Source organism: Antedon mediterranea, chromosome 7 (assembly GCF_964355755.1).
Source record: "Antedon mediterranea chromosome 7, ecAntMedi1.1, whole genome shotgun sequence".
Classification (NCBI taxonomy): Eukaryota; Metazoa; Echinodermata; class Crinoidea; order Comatulida; family Antedonidae; genus Antedon; species Antedon mediterranea.
This window is the reverse complement of record NC_092676.1, coordinates 21980574-22000130: the sequence shown is the minus strand read 5'-3', so window position 1 is coordinate 22000130 and position 19557 is coordinate 21980574. Positions and strand designations below refer to the sequence as shown.

The following is a 19557-nucleotide window of genomic DNA, read 5'->3' as shown; positions in this document are numbered from 1 at the left end:
CAGCAAAAACAGTGCCTACTGTACATAACAACATCTTTGCCTTGAAATATGCAGATTAAAATATGAAGTCGGTAATAATACTTATATTTTAAAAGATCTTATGATGACAAAAATGGACTGTAATCGATAAGCCGCGTGTCTACTGATGCGTCGACATAGACGCCACTGACGCATCGACATAGACGCGTCATCAGGGCAAGGTGCATCAGTTTTATATATCGAGTTTGCAAGATAGAAGTATTGAGATAGATTTGTCAAATTACATGTATCGAGATAGATAGACGCATCGACACGTAGTCTACGCATGGTAATAGATGTATCGACACATATCGCGCATGGAGATAGACGCATCGAGATGGTGGTAGATGCATCGAGATAGACGCATCGACACGTAGTCTATACGCATGGTAATGGGTGCATTGACACATAGTCTACGCATGGAGATAGACGCATCGACACGTAGTCTATACGCATGGTAATGGGTGCATTGACACATAGTCTACGCATGGAGATAGACGCATCGAAATGGTAGATGCATCGAGTCAATTAGCTAGATGCATTGGTATAGATACGTCAAGAGATGCATGGAAATAGATGCATCGACACATAGCACGAATGAAGATAGACGCATCGAGATGGTAGATTCATCGAGTCAGTTAGCTAGATGCATTGGTATAGATACGTCAAGAGATGCATTGAAATAGATGCATCGACACATAGCACGAATGAAGATAGACGCATCGAGATGGTAGATGCATCGAGTTAGCTATATGCATTGATATATAGGTACATCACGAGATGCATTGAAATCGATGCATCGACACATAGCACGCATCGAGATAGACGCATCGAGATAGACGCATCGAGTTAGCTAGATGCATTGATATAGATACATCAAGAGATGTATTGAAATAGAAGCGATACGAAGACTCGTCGAGATATATGGAGTTTCCTGTCTTGTAGGTATAGATAGGACATTTTGATATAATAGTATATTGTTGAATTTTTTGTGCAAGTTTCTGACATGATGTGCAAACGTACGTTCTACCAGCTAAATGTGTGTACTTGTACCAATTAATCTTTATTACAGCAGTGTGTGAACTGGTACAGCCCGAGTTGCAATATCCAATCCATCCCTGTGAAGAAATAATATAAATATTTGACGTACATTCGCAGTAGTCGTTCAGTACATCGGATCTATAGAAGTTCAGTACTTCGGATCTATAGATACAAAATATTGCATGATTAACACACACACTGTATATTTATGCTACATTTTGTTTTATATAAAATTGAAAAATCCAAATGACAATTGGCTGAAAATTAAAGGGTAGCCAGGTAAAATATAAACCTTTATACAGCTACGTGAAACAAGCCTCCCTTAAAAATGTGGTGTAGCCTACTGTACTGGTCGAGCGCGATATTTCTTTTCATACATAAGTCCCCTCATAAAACGTCACAAAATAAACATGAATATGCATTAGTCATATTCATAAGATGTGACGTAAGAACAAATCACTAATCCAAACGCATTCTGTCGAATGGATTAGGACTTTACATGTCGATGTGTGTTCGAATCCCAGGAGCAACTTGTTTTACTTTATAGTGAGAGAGATTATTTACAGGGTTAGGTTTAGTTATATTTAGGAAATAGTTCGGGTATCTTTCACATAAGGGGTCCCCAACTTATGTACCGGGTTATGTACGAAAAGAAAAATCGCGACCGGGGCTTTTTTATACAAGATAAGATTGTGTACTTGTATTTAATTATTACCAAAAAATGGCCCGTAATACCACTTAAAATGCTTAATTCATGACGCTCGCTGCTTTACGCTGAAGAAAAAAAAAGTGGGGTCAAAAAACATTTTTTGGAAATGTTAAACTCGGAGTTACCCTTTAAAGAGGTGTGACGTGTTTCTATTGTGACAGTTACAGAACGAGCTACGCATTGTATCTGGGTGTATCAGCCTATGACACATAGGTTTAATTATTCTATCAATGCATTGTAATCCATCCGTGTTTATTAGTATTACAACAATAACAACTTGTCGCACCCAGTTGATCACAATGTACTTTGTCTCAGCGTTGTCTTTCAACCTATTTGATATGGTTTGTTGACTGAAAGAAAGTGACAATTCCTAACATTCCGGTTATATTTGAATATTAATAGTTTGTTCTCGTTCTGTGCTATTTGTTTCCTATGTGTTATATGACAATACTGTAACGTACGGACGTGAGAGTCAATGAAGAATCATAAATAAAACGAAACAAAAACTGATATTAAAACAATCAGTAGAACCCCTATTTAGTAGACTTGTCGGAACCTAAACAAAATGTTTCTTTAATATGGACGTGACATGTCCCATAATAGATGTTGACCGAGTGTTAAAACAATTCCTCTCGTTCAATTCGAGAAAATGTACCCTTGATAGTGGTGTTCTTAAGGAAGGGTGAATTGACATCCCTGATTTTGAAGGTTCGTGGCGTTTTCGCTTAATAATGTATTTATGCAGAGAATTTAATTTCATTGTTTCATATTAAAAAGGCCATGCCTATACCCACAACTTTCTTTCTTACATTCATTTTGTGAAGACATAAAGTTCACTGAGATAAAAACTATTTGACACGGGGCGCCGTTCGATACACTATACCTGTTACCTTGTGAAGTAGTGTGTCGCGGCGCCTCGTAGTTAATGTTGAAACTCCTACTCTCTGCAATTTACAATGAAATAGAATTGGCGGAATTCCAAACGCCTGAATTAATTGTTTGAAAGTTGATTGAATAAATACAAGAAAATCTTTTTTGAATGATCAGTGAACCTATGAAGGTGTAACAAAGCATCAAGCGACACCAAATCAACAGAACTTAACTCTGTGTAATACGGGGAAGTAACTATTATAAAAATATGTACTTTGAAAAATAACGACCTGCTATTTTATAAATGTTTTAACACTATATACAGCAGGAACACAGTACTCAACACGATATAGCTTTATTCACACAACATACGTATAACAAGTCGGTGGTGGTACGTGAGGGAGACGAAAGACGTTAGGGTCTATTATAACTAAGACTAATTAGCATATTCTGCAGGTGTCTACTTACAAGCACAACAGATACTAGTGGGGTTTTTTTGTGTATGTTTTATTCACATTTTATAAATAGAGGAATTGGCCCCTGGCTATGTTATAGTATTTTTTATGACAATGCATTGTATGAGACTGTACATCTGGGATTTTCTTCTATAAGGTTTGTAAAATTAACATTCCTTAAAAATGACTTTGTAAATATCGTTGAGCAATAACCACGTAATTGTATGGAAAAAGCAAAACAGGTCACAAAAGATCGTTGTCAATGAAAACTGCCAACTTAATTGCATAGTTGTAACACCCCTGATCGTGTGATCTGTAGCTAAATGGTTCACGGTACTTTGGGTCTTTTCTTCTTTCGTACACTTACATTCTTTCTGATTGAGGGTTAGGGCGAGGTAGCTCATTCAACCATTTTGTGAATACAAGTACCATTAGGCGGTATTACACTAAACGTTTGGTAGTATATACAGTTTTTTAATTTGGTGAGTACGATGTTTTACCTTTTTCATACTACACACTGCTTTAGCATTCCATCAAGCTTTTTTTTGTCTTATAAATTGGTATTTGTGAAATTGATATTGGCAGCTGTCATTTTAAAAATTAAACTAACGTACTGCAGACTATACTGTATTTGTTCGTTTCTTCCCCTGTTCATACTATTTTAGACAAATATGGTTGTTTTGCTTTAAAATGTATATTGTTTAATATTAATATATTATATTTATGTTGCCCGAAAGCTCTGCTAACTTTTCTGGCTGTTTTACTTTATAGTTTTGATTTATCCTTTCGCTTTTTTTTTGTATCTCCATTGAGATCCAGCCAGTCTGTATCCACAGCATTGTCATTTTTCAGTATTTTGCTTTTAGATTTGTTTAATATTAATATATATCTTTTACGTTTACAATACTGTTTTAAATCCATCAGCCAGTATAGTAATACAGGATTTTTTTTAATGTAATAAATGGGTTAGGCCTACTGGTTAGATGTCTGACGCAAAGCTACTTTGCGTTAGTTAAAAACAGTTATCATAATTTCTTACTAGTTTTCGGCAAGATGATCTCTTGTTTGTTATTGTTTGTTTATGACAAATACAAATAATTGTAGTGTAGTCTACTTCCACTAAGATGATGAAAGCTGCCAATCAATGGAAATTGATGTGAAGGAAACGAATACCCGAAGGAAACATCCAACCTTTTCGAGTTAACACTGTGTACTTCTAAGATCACCCAGTCGAACCCATTCAAAGTACATTCGAATTAAATTATTTAGTGATAATTTTTTACAGAGAATGTCTGCTAGCAAAAATGAAATGATAGAATGTATTATGGTATATCATCATTTGAATCATCCAGGCTCCATTACAAAATGATGGAGATTCTGATCTGATCCCGGTATCTTTTTGTGTGTGCGTGTTTGCGTTCAATGTAAAATCAAGAAAATAAAGCTAAAAAAAAAACAAGAATCAAAGTTTTATCAAGCGAAACAAAGTTTTACGTGCGCGTACACAAATAGCACCATATCTACTTTTGAACGCGCGGGTACATTTGGTTTATTTCTACTAGGTCGACAAATGCCAAAAAAAAAATAACAATGGAGGATTTATGACAAATCCAACTTCAGAATATCTGAAATTGGTGAACCATGAGATAAATCCCAAAGACAGCAACAATGAACTATGCTTTTGTTAAAGTGGATTAAGTATAATTAAATGCGGTGTCATAGTACCCTAGCATGGCTTGTCATGGTCCGATAGTCGGCCTAGGCCCTGCCACATAAAAATGGTTGAATAGAAAAGGAATAGGATAGACACATTAAAGACAAAATAATGAACAAATCACTATTATCATTACATTATGTTGCTTTTGCTTACTACGTCACGTTAAACGAAGTTTTGTAAATGATGTGTTGGTGTATGATGGTCTGATTTTGTTGTTTACCTATTTATCATGTAGGTTTATGATGTATGATCAGTGGTTGTTGCTTGTGTATTTTTTCAAAATAAAGATATAACGGAAAATACTTTCCATTCTATATACTTATTGTAAAACAACCGAAACATCAAGACATTCTCAACTTTATTTACTACAAACTTCATTTTATCTAGAAACTACCTGGAGTATACCGTAAACATTACATCACATTTTGATTAGTATAAATAAAGTAAAACTTAATTTCTATACTTGAAGTTTAAAAACCAAAACTACCAAGAAAAACAATGAGCTGTCAAAAGTATTAAATAATTCCAATTTTGAAGGTTGAAATTGAATACTTTTGAATAGTTCCTAATTGAATATTGTGGGCGTTTTCGTATTCTACGCCCAGTGTGATCACACGCACCGATCCTTCCTAATATACTATTATTATTATTATTATTATTATTATTATTATATAATATACTGCCCTGAGAGATGTATTTTACATCTTCCTGATATAACCAAAGAGATATTAATATCTCTATGATATAACTTAGAGTATCGAATTAGAGTCTGCTAACTTAACAGTATCTTTAGTTTTAGTTCCGTTGGGTTTTCACATTTTAATTTAATACGCGACTCTTTGGTTGTATAAGTATAGTAGCTATTTGTAGACCGATTTAGTGCGTATCGTACGTACTCATAGACCTACTCTATATATATTCTGGTTTGTAGGCCTCCTACACCTCATTGCATAACAACAAAACGTAAACTCCGACCCTTTAGTACTCTATTTCGAAGCCATCGATATTTTATAGTATCTTCCCTTTCACATATACGGTAAAATCGATATGCTTTTCTATAGAAATTATAATTGTGCATCCAAAAGCGAAATATATAACAACAAGCGGTTGCTGAATACGAGTTGTCATTGTTGAAGGAAAGGCAAACATGACAGTCGTGTCGGATACATAAAACTGTCCCTAATATCTTGGTGAATTGTATCTAATTGGGATTTCTTTATACTGTAATTCTTGATAGTATTGTAACCTTTATGTCGGAGTGGTCGTTCAAGAAATCTGCATATGCAGATCGTATGGACCGTTATATACACGACAGGTATAATACGTTTTTTTTTTAAATTTAGATACAGACTGTAGTTTGCTACACAAGGTAATAGAAAATACATCTTATTATTTTTCTCTATTCTAATTAGTCTATTTTTAATTATCTTTTCTAATGGTCTCTCTATTTCTAATTAAGTCTATAAGTGCTAGTTAAGCATGGGGACGACTTTAACCAAGTACTCGAATGTTACCAATTGTTAAAGATGTATTGCCCTCTCCCACCTCCCTCAAAACAGAAGAAGACTTTTAATATGCTATTTTGCCGTTTTGTAGAAAAAAAACCGATTTCACTTATAAAAAGACAAAACAACGGTTAATTTTAACCAAAACCCATTGTCTGACGAGACAATTTAAGCACGTAATTATCTACATTCAATGAAAAGAAAATATTAAATAACGAAAATCAATTCTGTAAACAACGTCAACAGTGAATATGGGTGGACGACGGAATAGTGTAGTCACACGGACCATGTAGACAACTTCAATTCGTCATACTGAGGTGACAGCTAGTGAAATATGTATGTAGTTTTCGAATGCTTTCTGAAGTTTATTCATAAGTACTGCGAGAGACCGACTAATTCAACTTTAAAAAATCGTTTCACTCAAGCTTCAGAATATAGTTATTTAAGTTTTTTTTTTATTCATACTCATCCAACAGCGAGTAACTCGCCAATTACAGGATGGATAAACTATTTAATAATTTATCGTGCTTATAAACTAAGTCTCATTTGAGGCTTAGGGAGTGGAGTTGAAAGAGTCATGAGTTACAACCCTGCACTAGGTCAGGATTGAACCCGGGACCTTGGGATTGGCAGGCAAGCACGTTAACCACCAAGCTACAGCTCCACTACAGTTTATGTAAATTATATGTTTTTTTCTATAAATATCTGAAATAAGGAATGAATGAATTTATTTTGTGGAAAAGATATAGACTATAATAGATACATAAAACAAAAGAAATCTAAAAATGCTGTAATTACTATTAGATAATCTTATGCTGCCATAGTCCAATCAAATGAATGACGTAATGATTAGCAAGAGCAATATCGTGACGATACGATTGTATTGTTCTTATTGATCATGACGTCATTGCATTGAACCATTATAATGAACAATCCCACTGTTCTAGAATGACCTTTCTTTCTGTTTTGATTTATTAAGAAAAAAATGACACTTATTATTTTATCCTCGATTGTTATCGTCCTATTATAAAATGGTCCTAATGCAGTATTTAATTAGTCTTGATCGTGATTAATTTTTTCATGTTCATTTTAGGTCTTACGTATTTTATTTTTATTTTATCTCATCATCACCCTACAGTGACCACCAAACGTCACCATTACCAGGGTTGAAAGTCATAAAATATAACATATAGGCGCGCCTACAAGCACCAATCAACAGATAACAAGATAACATTTAGATATTACTGAAATTAGACAAAACCTTGTGACGGAAACAAGCAAGCGAATCAAAAAAAATATCAACAGATCCATCAACTTCACATAGCCTATTTACTTTACGTATGCCTAGTATACCTATCTAGTTTTTTTTTTAAACCGACAGTTGTTAACATGGATAACCGACTAGTTAACATGGATAACTGACTCGTCAAATTCGTATCTTAATTTATCAATGAAATTCTTTACGCAATGAAGACGTTTCTCAATTGCGATTGTATTCAATGCTTTCTTCTATTCATTAGATGCATGCCATAAATTATAATTACAAAAGGTGCAATTGTATAAAGACAATCACTAAGTATGCCTAGTTCACGCTCTGACAGAACACACAACTTTGTAATGATTGCACATACAACACAGCACTTAAAATAGATAGACACACCGAACATTTAAAAGAAAATGATGAATCAACACATTGAAATGTTTCCACTTGAACGGTAAGAGAAAAGATCTGCACATTTATAATTAATATCTGTAAATGTGCCTGGACGTCATGCCAAGATCATTGTTTCTTTTGTCATTGTATCGTAGATTTGATTATTTAATTTAACTAAATTGTTTTTTTTAACAGAAATTTTGTACCCCCACCATACTCAGGAAGTAAGATGAAGATGTCATTTCGTCAAACATTCACCCTGTTTACAGGTGGTACGATGGTGGTGTCGGGAATGCTCATTGTCATCATAGGCCTGGAAATGATTTGGTACTTGAGTCAATCGACGGCTGATCACGGAGTCTCACCATTAATTGCATTTGCTGGGTTATTGGTAATAAATATTATTGTGTTGATATAAAGTTTGCGGTACACCATAGAGATAATATCTCTATGGGTACACCAAGTATTTTGTGAAAAGAATTGTTGAGTTATTGTAGGCCTACTTACTGTATAGGCCTTTTCAATTATGACATAGATTCTCATCGTTGACATAAAATTATAATCCCCCTTTTTATAATCATATCAGTTGATAGAATGTTAGTATTATCACTATCACTATGGTAATAATATATAAACAAGTCAGAAGTTGATTGTTCTACAACTTAAATAACAGGGGCGTGATAGAGAGAGGGGTAGGTCTACGTAAATTCTTGATTTTGACCGATTAAGAAAAGCCTTGCTTGCGATGTGTTATTGGAAACTGTAGCTCAGTCACTTGTTTTCTGAAATTGAAGAAAGTCGAACTGAGTGACAAATCAGATCGTTGTTAATAATATCGTAATTATGCTTAAGCAATGTTTGTTTATTTTGGGTTTAGGTCGCCGGTGTCGGTATTGGTAACCTTATTGCTGGTGTACAAATGTCAGCAAAGAGAAGTCAACGATCTGTAAGTATGCATACTAAACATTGTTTGTGCCTTAGCTCTCATCAGCACTGTCATAGTTCGCATCGGCACTGTCATAGCTCGCATCGGCACTGTCATAACTCGCATCGGCACTGTCATAGCTCGCATCGGCACTGTCTTAGTTCGCATCGGCACTGTCATAGTTCGCATCGGCACTGTCATAGCTCGCATCGGCACTGTCATAGCTCGCATTGGCACTGTCATAGCTTGCATCGGCACTGTAATAGCTTGCATCGGCACTGTCATAGTTCGCATCGGCACTGTCGTAGCTTGCATCGGCACTGTCGTAGCTCGCATCGGCACTGTCATAGTTTGCATCGGCGCTCTCATAGCTCGCAATCGGTACTGTCATAGCTCGCAATCGATACTGTCATAGCTTGCAATCGATACTTACGGTCATAGCTCACAATCGGTATCGTCATAGCTCGCATCGGCACCGTCACAGATCACACAGGCCCTGTCAAAGCTGGCATCGGCCCTGTCAAAGCTGGCATCGGCCCTGTCAAAGCTCGCATCGGCCATGTCAAAGCTCGCATCGGCACTGTCATAGCTCGCATCGGCACTTTCAAGATTACCTCGTAACTTTTATAGCTTTTGCAAGAACCTAAACACTTTTTTTTATAGCTTTAATCATGCAATATTTTAATTTGCCATCCACAAGATACGTGTAATCATTTAAATTATGTTATCGTTTCTATCACTAAAGGTTGCTTGGATATCCATGGTAGCCAACCTGTTCTTACTCGTTCTTATTGGCGCTTCTATTGCTCTGGTAACCTATGATGTTTACGACTACTTGGAGGATACAGCAAACAACGCTGATTGGCAATACATTGACCAAATGTACACCATCTTGACCTTCATATTCGTCAGTCTGCTGCTTCTGATAATCATCTCACTCTTTACTGAATGCTGCGTTGCCATCGACCCATTTGGCGTGAGTAGCCTACTTTCAAGTTTTTACAATGAAATTTACCTTTACGGTCGAGTCAACCGTGACGGTAATTTATCATATTTACCCGGTACGATTGAGCATCCTTTTCGCCTAATATATGTAGGCCTACATTATTTTATACAAGATTTTACCTGGGAGGTACGTATCTCCCTTCACGATTTTTGAAATGATAGCGTAGAGTGTCAATGGCTTTTGTAAATAAAGAACTAACCCACACCCTTATGCTGTCGATCTTTTCCCAGCTAAGATAAAACACCCCAAAAATCACATCATACTAATATTAAACAAAGTAAAATTTAATTACATTTGGAATGTAGTAAGACCAATTCCTTTTAGATACAGTATCACTTGGCTGTACATTTATCATTGCTGTACAATATTAAGTAATGTATGAAACGCAATAATGTAAGCTTAACTATTATTTATTGTGCGATTTATGTTTGTTCACAGGGACATGGATACCCACAACCTGGATACGGACACGGAGGATACCCAGGACCATACAAATACTAGGTATGACGATATTTGTTTACTGTTTTTAGTCGCGTGAAAGCGGCTCTATAGTTCACTATGTCGGTCGGTCGGTCGGTCTGTCGGTCTGTCGGTCCGGTATCACTATGCGTTTTATCGCCTTCTGACCTTATCTTGATATCAGTTTAATCTAGATAGGTCAATTTTTCACAGTATATTCCTTATGGCCAGGAATCGATGTGGTTATGTTTTCACGGTGCGCAATAAAAAATTACGCGGTCTACGCACGATTTAACGAAATCACGTTTGTAATCATATCTTCACAACCATGAATCACAATTAAATAAAATTTGGTAATCCTAAATTTCAGGGCATAAATCATCATATGGCAATACAATTACGTGCGTAGCGCATGTAACGCATGCGTACGCGCGCTTAACATTTTCAAAATTTATTTTCGATGAAATAAGAGTACGTTTCAGGAAATTTTAAGCGTTTACAAAATTGCCATGAGTGCGCATATTTTTGCGCGCGCACTGCGCGTTAAATGTTATTGCGCACTCTTTTTGCCCGATTTCTGTTTTCTTGACTTACTTTTCAACTCGAAATTACGTTATACGAGCACGTCAAAAGTGAAATTAAAAAAATATAAATGTTTTTAAACATTTCAACATTTTTAAACATGTTCAGTAATTTCGGTCAGTATAGTTCACTATATCGGTCGGTCGGTCTGTCTGTCTGTCGGTCTGTCTGTCTGTCGGTCGGTCTGTCGGTCTGTCTGTCGGTCTGTCGGTCTGTCTGTCGGTCCGGTATCACTATGCATTGTAGCACGCGACTTAATGGCTGTTGGCCTTGTTTTCTATATATTTACCACACAAAACACTTCTTTTGAGAGAATATAAGAGTTAGTATTCACGGCTAACTACCTAAATAGAAAGTTGACCAATTAGCAATGAAAAGTGAATATTTTATTTGCTTATGCAAATAATATGCAAATATTGTGATAATAATATTGGCACTCTGTAGCTTTATAAACAAACACAACCTATTAAGTAAATTTGTTATCTATACATAACATCTATATTTTATTATATTTACAGGTACATGGCAACAATTTAAGCACATTGATTCTTTCAGGACTGCTCAGTACCAAGCTCAACAATTAAGTTTATAAAATGTGTTCACAAACTCGGCATAGGCCTACTTAAATCATCCCACACCCTACTCCACCTCAAGTACCATACCATCTTATTTCGATTCAAATCATAATATTATAATCAAAATGGGAAAATGCCCCAAAAATTGAATGTATTTTAGCTAGATTGAATATTATTTATTAAACACATTAGCCAGTTCTTTACGTAGCCTGTCACCTTTACTTTATGTACAAAAGTGTGTACGACGAAGAAGTAATTCAGACAGTAGTTGGTACCTGACATATCATGTGCATCTCAGGAAACACCTCCCATTCCCCTTCATCGCTAGCACGGCACCCGATTCTCATTTCACATACCCAGTACTGTATCAATTATTTATGCCGTGTTATAGGCACATTCTTTGATACTGTGTCACATGTATCGTACGTGGCACCGGGATGCGATCATGTCAATGATACATACATGAAACATATATGTACCATAATTACAAAACGTGTCATGGTAGACCACTGTACTGAGTTGTCATGGCACATACATCATTACAGGATATACAATAGGCCTACTAATCTTTTCACAACAAACAGTGTCGTGCGTAATTTAAAGATGTTACTGTAAAATAAGATTTTAGATAGACAATTTCAGGGCAATATTTACGTGGGATAATACATTATAGTATGTCATATTTTATAGGTGTATATTATTAGACTGGTTTTATGAAATTGAGCTGGCAATAAATATACGACTATTTGTCATTCGTTATCGAAAAAAATAATGTAGATTAGCAACAAAATAGATCGAGCATTGATAAAACGACATTATGTAAGTTTTTTTAAATATTCCATTTTATTTTTTCGTGTTGAGAAAAAAGACACCCTTCTTTACCATTATAATCGTTTTCAATTGAATTATAATACTCATGTATTGAATATCAACAATAATAGTCATAGTACTAGTTGACGATTTAAAATGTGTATTTTTTTAATTTAAGTACTGTATAACAAGTGTATTAATTATTATTATTATCTTAAATTGTTTAAAATAAGGTATAGGCATTATCAAAACAATATTATATTTTATATTCATAAAAAAACACAGTATACAAAACAATGCGAAACCTTGAATCAATGGCGAGAAGTTGTATAGCCTGCTACTATATACCATACCATACCATTATAAAATATTGTATTTAATTTAGTCATGATATTATACAATATGTATAATTTAATTAGTAAATATACCCCTTATTATTGTATATCAGATTATTATCAGATCAACCAACCAACAATTCACAACACATCATGTTGCATCAGGTTTTGATGCCTGGGGTATTGCATGCAGAAAATCATCGGAATCGGATTTAAATCCTACCATTTATGATTTACCTTGCACTATTTAAAGAGACCTTCTCATTCTAATATCATTTTTGCTAAAACACTTCATTTCATGTAACCATCCAGAATAATTTGTTATATCAACGGCAGTAATTTTTTTTTTGTACGCAGAATTCATTATTCACTTGTTTTCAGATACTCAATAAATAGTGTGTTTTTTATAAAAGATAATTTTGTTTGAATTTATTGTTTTTTTTATTACTGATGTGTTTCTCCAAGTCGGAACTACTGTTAAGATTAACATTTATCAGTTTCTGGCTGACAATATCTATCATTTTGTTGTTGTTGTTGTTGTTGTTGTTGATAAATTTTCATCGACAAATAACATTACGTGCAGATGGGCATTATACGATGTTATAAACCCCAAATCATGAGAATATCAAATATGTCTAGTACCCGGTTTTTGTGGTTTCGTGCTCCACGTCGGGGTATAGGCCTATACCAGTTACCTCAGTATGACCAAGGCAGTCTAACAACAGTACACTGAGCTCGCCTTGCCAAGATAGGCTCTTGTAATAGATTTTGATTCTTATATCTAGATGCGACAAATACTAACAGTACTGTACTGTGTACATCATATTTTCCACGGCGCGCGGTGTATGTTAAGGAGCGTGGAATTGATCATGTCGCAGCCACAGATAAACCCTTTGATCCTGTTGTTAGATTGCCTTATCATACTATAACAATAGGGTACTGCCTTGTTGTTAGATTGCATTGGTATGTCCTGCTGGTCATTATATACTCCCAGTCATTAGTTTTGGTTATGCTGAACAAAAACGAATTATATAGAAAAAAAAAGAATACAGTTCGTTTATAAGATACTACTTTTATTTTTTAGTTATGGGGTAAAGAAATCTTTATTTTAATTGTGTTTAAATTAATTCAATTTCCACTATAATACTGGTAGGTTCAATAAATTAAGTTATTAGTAGTCCTACCAACCATGCATTGAACAATGGCTGCTGTTGTTATTATTAATATTTATATAATAGGCTACATATATTTGAATTAAGTTAAACAATGGTCCAAATAATATGAATAATTCAGACATGCGCAGCCATTAGCTTCATACTAATAAATATTTAAACATACTATAAAAAATAGTTTTCAATAACTATTGATGGTAGGCATTACATTTATAAACAAGTGGTTTGGAATAAACCTGTGTATTCGATGAGTAGTATCTAACGGAGTCGGATCAAACGTTAATTTTGATTGATTAGAACCAAGGTGCATCGTAAAATATTTTAAAATGACTAGTAAGAATAATATGCGTACGGTGAATGCCGATTTTTTGCCGAAACAAGGGGATTTTGCAGGGTTTGTTACGATTGAAGGTGAGAGGTATCCTCCGATGGTTCGAGATGCTATGCACGACGATGTGAGAGCGTTTGAAGTGAGGGACAACGACGTATTTGTAGTCACATATTCAAAAGCAGGTAAATAAGTTGTATTATTATTTTTCTAAATGATTTCGTGATCAGTAGGCGAATTTATACATTCAAATGTTTTTATTGTTTGTTATTTGGAAAACGTCCGTACTGTCAAATTCACAGTTTAGATCACGTAAACAATTGCTGATCATTCTTTAAAAAAGAAAACAAAGTTCCTTTGTATTGAATTGTTAACCACTATCTGAGAGGGACAAAATGATGTTAATAAATAATGTTTTTTTTTTAATAAAAGAATATTTTTTTAATTTTCTTTTTATTACTGTTGAGATCAGAATGTGGCAGTTTCTGACATTATTGGTAATTTTGTTGAGAGCTGTTGAACATGATAACAATGGGGAAGTGGCACACATTTATTTTCTTTATGGATTATTATGCCGTACAGTTTGTACAAATACTGTAAGCTATTAGGTCCTTGGTAGTGTCACATAAATCAATTTTGGTTTTTTTTAATAGTATTTCTAGCCCGCATTTTTTATTTCTTTGCTATAGTTTATATACTGTAGTAAGAATCGACAATTGTTTGTAGATATCAACCCGCATCTGTAACTTTAATATTTGTTTTGGAGATAATGTAAATCGTAATAGAATGAATATATTATATCGGCTGAAAATTTTGATAATTAAGCTCCCAATGGCAAAAATAAAGTGCCTTTCTAAAGAAGCACAAATATTGTCAGTCAAATATAGGCTTACATACATCTTCGAACCCGTCGATCATGTGTTCACATGAACGCGCGAAGGATGAACACAGAGTCGATCACGCATAAGTATAATTACAGATCTTTACATCCCACATAGTATTTAAACATTTTGTTTGTTTACCATAGGAACTCATTGGATGACTGAAATTGTAAAAAGTGTTTTAGCCGATGCAGACTATGAAAAGGCTGAGAAGACGTTTATGATACACCCAAAACCATTAGAATACTTCAACACTGTCGCAGACATGGCTAAAATGTCACGTGATAATCCACGTGTTATTGTCACCCATATTCACGAACAGATGCTCCCAAAGAAAGTGTTCGAAGGCAAAGCAAAGGTAGTTTCTTATTTATTATATTTTAACCATTGTGAATATCTGGAAAGGATAGGCCTACTATAGTGATCGAGCCGTGAGCTGTTTTACAAAACCTTCTCAACGTAAAATGTATATGGATTATTTAATTAGTCTGGCGCAGTGACATTTTGATCTAGGCCTACTTAACCTGTCATTGATTTAGGGTAAAACGACACATTAGTGTATGATTATGTAGTCTATCCCCCCCCCCCCCCTACCGTTTACCAAGAGTTGGGGTCTCTCTTAAATAACTCGTTAACAGCAAAAAATAAAGCCTACAACAACAAAAGTTATAATCATAATACTCCAGTGACCGGCCCGATGTTTTTAGGCCTGTTTGAAAGTGGCGCTTAAATAATTTGTGGTGCTCTACGTCCAAAGCTGGTAGGCTGTGCTTAGAATTTTACCACCACACACTTTGAATTCCCCAATCCTACTACGCTTCGGTTAGGACACTTTTCAGGTTCTATGTTAAGGGTGTGCTTTCCCGTGAAACCTATACCACCAGGATTAACATAAAATGTTAAAACACTACAGCCCATACAAATAGGGGACATTTCGTTGGGTAAGCCTACTGTGATTTTTGGTTTAATACAGCATATAATAATAGCATATTTTGCCTTGGGCCTTGGTTTATTAATTAATTAATCGACATTTATACCGACACTACATCATCATCAATATTGTATTTTTAGGTTGTGTTTGTTATGAGAAATCCAAAAGATTCCGCAGTATCATATTATCACTTTGCTCAACCTTTCCGCTACAGTGAAGAATGGGATACGTGGGAAAACTTTCTACAGTCATTTATGTCAGACGACAGTAAGTATTAAGCCTTGTCTACACTATCAAACTTAATGTGTCAAAAAAGTTTGATGTGCCTATATATATGGTAGTGCTATGCTTAAATATGGTAGTGATATGACATCATCATGTCCATATATGGGCACATCACATTTTTTTGACACATACAGTTTGATAGTGTAGACAAAGCTTTACAAGCCCATCTACATCTGTTCTATTCCTATTTCCCTTTCCTTCCTTCCTTCCTTCCTTCCTTCCTTTATTTCTAAACTTTGAGCACTATTGGTTAATATGATTGTATTATTATATTTATATTTATTTTCCAGTGCCAGGACGATCGTGGTGCGACTACAACTTGAATTATTGGAAACATCGCAACGACAAGAACTTCTTCTTGACAACATTTGAAGACATGAAAGAGGTATTGTTTTAATTGATAGTGACTGTATTTTAGACATTTTTGATTAATGTCTAATGTACAAACAAAGCTATACACATCTGAACAAGTGATATCTAATGGCGATACTGAATCGGTTCTAAAGGACTTCTAACCTTTTCGTACGAACACAAACAAATCTCATTTCCCGAGAACAAAAATAGCTCAAGCCGGCTGTGGTTGTAAATATACACCACCTATTGCCGCTACACTAAACCACAAAATTCAACCTGTGTCTGAAACCAATCTTACTTTCATCTCATGAAATATTCTTCCCATTCAACTCCTTATCATTCATTATTTGTATACTATGCATGCTGTTGTGAATTACTATGTGAAAAATGTCTTTATTTCACGTGTATTTCATCTTGCAGGATATAAGGGCAGTTATTGAAGAAGTTGCCGATTTCTTAGGTCATCCAGCTTCTGGAGAAAACCTTGATAAGCTCGTAGAACTTGCGTCTTTCTCTAGAATGAACAAAAAGTTTGACGGTCTACTACCAACCGGCTCTATTCCAGAACCACTGAGAAAGAAGTTGCCATTCAAGATTCTAAGAAAAGGTAATGTGAAATAGTTTTCCTCATGTAGGGCACATAGAAAATAGATAGGCAAGTGGTAGGCTGAATATTCTGGGTTCCAGATGGAGTTTTCACTTATAAATATTTTAGAATATATGGCCTTTCATACGTATACTACCTGAAACGTCGACTTGATGGACGAACATAAAACAGACAATAAATACACTCAGACTTGGGGCAAGTCTAGGCTGAATATTGTCCCGCACAGAAAACTTGTCTGTACAGAGAAGACTTTATAATAATAATACTGTTGGAATCTTCAAGTAAAAACGATGTAGGTTTTTAATTATTCATTATACAATTATTTTATAGGAAAAGTTGGTGATTGGAAAAACTTATTTACTGTTGAACAAAACGAAATTTTCGAGAAATATTATGACGAACAAATGAAAGGATCCAGCATGAAGTCACGTATTAAATATGAAATTAAATAGACGCCGGACAACATGCAATCGAAATACTGTATATTAAAAACTTGCAAGACAATTCAAAATAACACAGAGAAATATGATCCAATGATATTTATTTGTATAATAGCTTAAATATATATTAACTTCTTATTTATAAATAAGAAAAATTAATTATATAGAATATTTATTATGTATTACACTAATTATAGTTCATCTTAGTCAACCTGTTGTCAATTGCTTTGTGATGCATGATGCAACATTTTTATTTATTATCTTGTGTTGTCTGCCGCCATTGCAGATGATGAAATAAAAAAGAAAACAATGCACTTAATTTTATTTCAAGAATTGTATATCCTTACAGTATACAGTATAAACATTATAACACAAAATCGGTGGTAAGCTAGGCTTGGGTGTCATTTTACCATATGTTCTTGAAGACGATTCGGCTTATTATTCTTAAATTGAAAAAGAAACAATAACTAGATACTTGCGTCAAGTCAATGTAATTAGTTGATATTTATAATGTAATATAGCATTTATAATAATTCCATTGACACCGTGCATGATATGGATCTTTTGTGAAGTCATGCATGACCTGACATTACATCTGACATAAAACACCTTTGTGTCATAATATGCATGAGTCGAGTGTCAACAACATACCTGAGGCCTGCTCCATTTTCTATTCAAGTGGTCGCGTACAACTGGGATCATAAGCCGTTTTAAAGGCGGGCTTTTTATATGGTTGAAACGTCCACGAAGCTTATCATTTCTTACTTAGAACCACATATTATATTACTGCATCCAAAAAATACCACTCCTCTTTAATTCATCGTGTTATAATCTGAATGTTATGAGATCTCTGGTTTAGATTCATCATAACTACATGTTCGCAAGCATTATATAAGAAGGGGAACATATACAGTTCAGTGAATAATTTTACCGATGTTATCTAGATATTTGTTTTGTTGCAACCTTAACGTATTTGATTTTAAAATGACTGTCGTCTAAGCCGAAAAGGGACATTCACAATTGCTAAGTAATGCAACGGATTTGACGGTGGAGAATATAGAAATATATATACAGATTACTAGAAGAAATTGTCAGATTACCGACGGAAAAAAGGTCAATACAATCAAAGAGCTGAGAATGAGCACGGTAAGTGATTTGTTTACACACTCCCAATAATAAGCCATCACATTCTCAGTAATATAGGTAGGCCTATCTCTCGAACGGTAGCCACAAGGTAGTGCAAAATAGCTTTGACGTAAATTACGTATAGAAAAAATAGTCAAGCCCTGCAGTATGTTTGATATCACATACGTACTTATGTTTATAGTTAAATCATGGAGCTATTTATAGCTCCATGGTTAATAGAACACAATGCGTTTTATTCATGCATTCGTCAAGCGGCCAACGGGAAGGCATCATTCGCGTAGATAAAAATAATTTTGGGCAATGGTTTAGTATGGGTTTAGGTCCTATATTTTAAAAAACATCTTTTGTTATTATCTATATATTGCCAAAAAAAAAATGAACTAATTTAAAGTTGGTTGTTATAAGATTTATTTCTACAATACATTTTAAATTATTTATAACAATGATTATTGTTTTGAAGATGTTTTGTAGCATATGTAAACAACAGTAAACATCGATAACAATTTTCATAGTGTGTGACGATTAAGAGGGCGTAATTATTGAAGTGTTCGGCAATAATGCATAAGGGAACAACATGCATATTTTTTTTTAAAATTTGTATCGACAAAATAGTTGTATGCATCATTGCAATACGTTACAAAGCCATGGAGTTGTTTTTCACAGCTAAAAACCCTGAAATATGATAATAAATATAAAAACAATTAACCAGATACTATATATAGGTCTATATGAAACTAAAATTAGTTTTAAAA

The 19557-nt window shown here is 34.5% G+C and overlaps 3 protein-coding genes across 5 annotated transcripts in view; all 3 read left to right on the top strand.

The window, feature by feature from the left end:
• The first annotated feature begins 3416 nt into the window (after window positions 1–3416).
• Window positions 3417–13056, top strand: LOC140055034 (uncharacterized). 3 transcript variants are annotated; one of them, XM_072100189.1, is made up of 6 exons: window positions 3417–3575; window positions 8165–8360; window positions 8847–8915; window positions 9640–9870; window positions 10339–10401; window positions 11460–13056. In XM_072100189.1, exons 2-5 carry the CDS (start codon window positions 8199–8201, stop codon window positions 10399–10401), a joined length of 525 nt encoding a protein of 174 aa, XP_071956290.1. In that variant the 5' UTR covers window positions 3417–3575; window positions 8165–8198; the 3' UTR covers window positions 11460–13056. The 3 variants fall into 3 exon arrangements, with proteins under 3 accessions (XP_071956290.1, XP_071956288.1, XP_071956289.1); XM_072100187.1 differs by lacking the exon at window positions 3417–3575 and adding an exon at window positions 5930–6125; XM_072100188.1 differs by lacking the exon at window positions 3417–3575 and adding an exon at window positions 7709–8030.
• A 1002-nt stretch (window positions 13057–14058) lies between these two features.
• Window positions 14059–17969, top strand: LOC140054640 (sulfotransferase 1E1-like). Its single transcript, XM_072099709.1, has 6 exons — window positions 14059–14346; window positions 15189–15400; window positions 16114–16240; window positions 16549–16643; window positions 17033–17219; window positions 17550–17969. Exons 1-6 carry the CDS (start codon window positions 14160–14162, stop codon window positions 17669–17671), a joined length of 930 nt encoding a protein of 309 aa, XP_071955810.1. The 5' UTR covers window positions 14059–14159; the 3' UTR covers window positions 17672–17969.
• A 718-nt stretch (window positions 17970–18687) lies between these two features.
• LOC140054557 (amine sulfotransferase-like) overlaps window positions 18688–19557 on the top strand; it is a 78351-nt gene continuing 77481 nt past the window's right edge. The window contains exon 1 of the mRNA XM_072099596.1: window positions 18688–18805. The gene's annotated coding sequence lies outside the window, so the exon portion shown is untranslated. The remainder of the gene's footprint in view (window positions 18806–19557) is intronic.

Bases quoted from the DNA above. Each gene is read 5' to 3' on its own strand.
- LOC140055034 (XM_072100187.1), top strand. From the start codon at position 6,061: ATGTCGGAGTGGTCGTTCAAGAAATCTGCATATGCAGATCGTATGGAC. The intron at 8,361-8,846 runs GTAATAAATATT...TTTTGGGTTTAG, and splicing joins TTGCATTTGCTGGGTTATTG to GTCGCCGGTGTCGGTATTGG. The intron at 9,871-10,338 runs GTGAGTAGCCTA...GTTTGTTCACAG, and splicing joins TTGCCATCGACCCATTTGGC to GGACATGGATACCCACAACC.
- LOC140054640 (XM_072099709.1), top strand. From the start codon at position 14,160: ATGACTAGTAAGAATAATATGCGTACGGTGAATGCCGATTTTTTGCCG. The intron at 14,347-15,188 runs GTAAATAAGTTG...TGTTTACCATAG, and splicing joins AGTCACATATTCAAAAGCAG to GAACTCATTGGATGACTGAA. The intron at 16,241-16,548 runs GTAAGTATTAAG...TTTATTTTCCAG, and splicing joins GTCATTTATGTCAGACGACA to TGCCAGGACGATCGTGGTGC.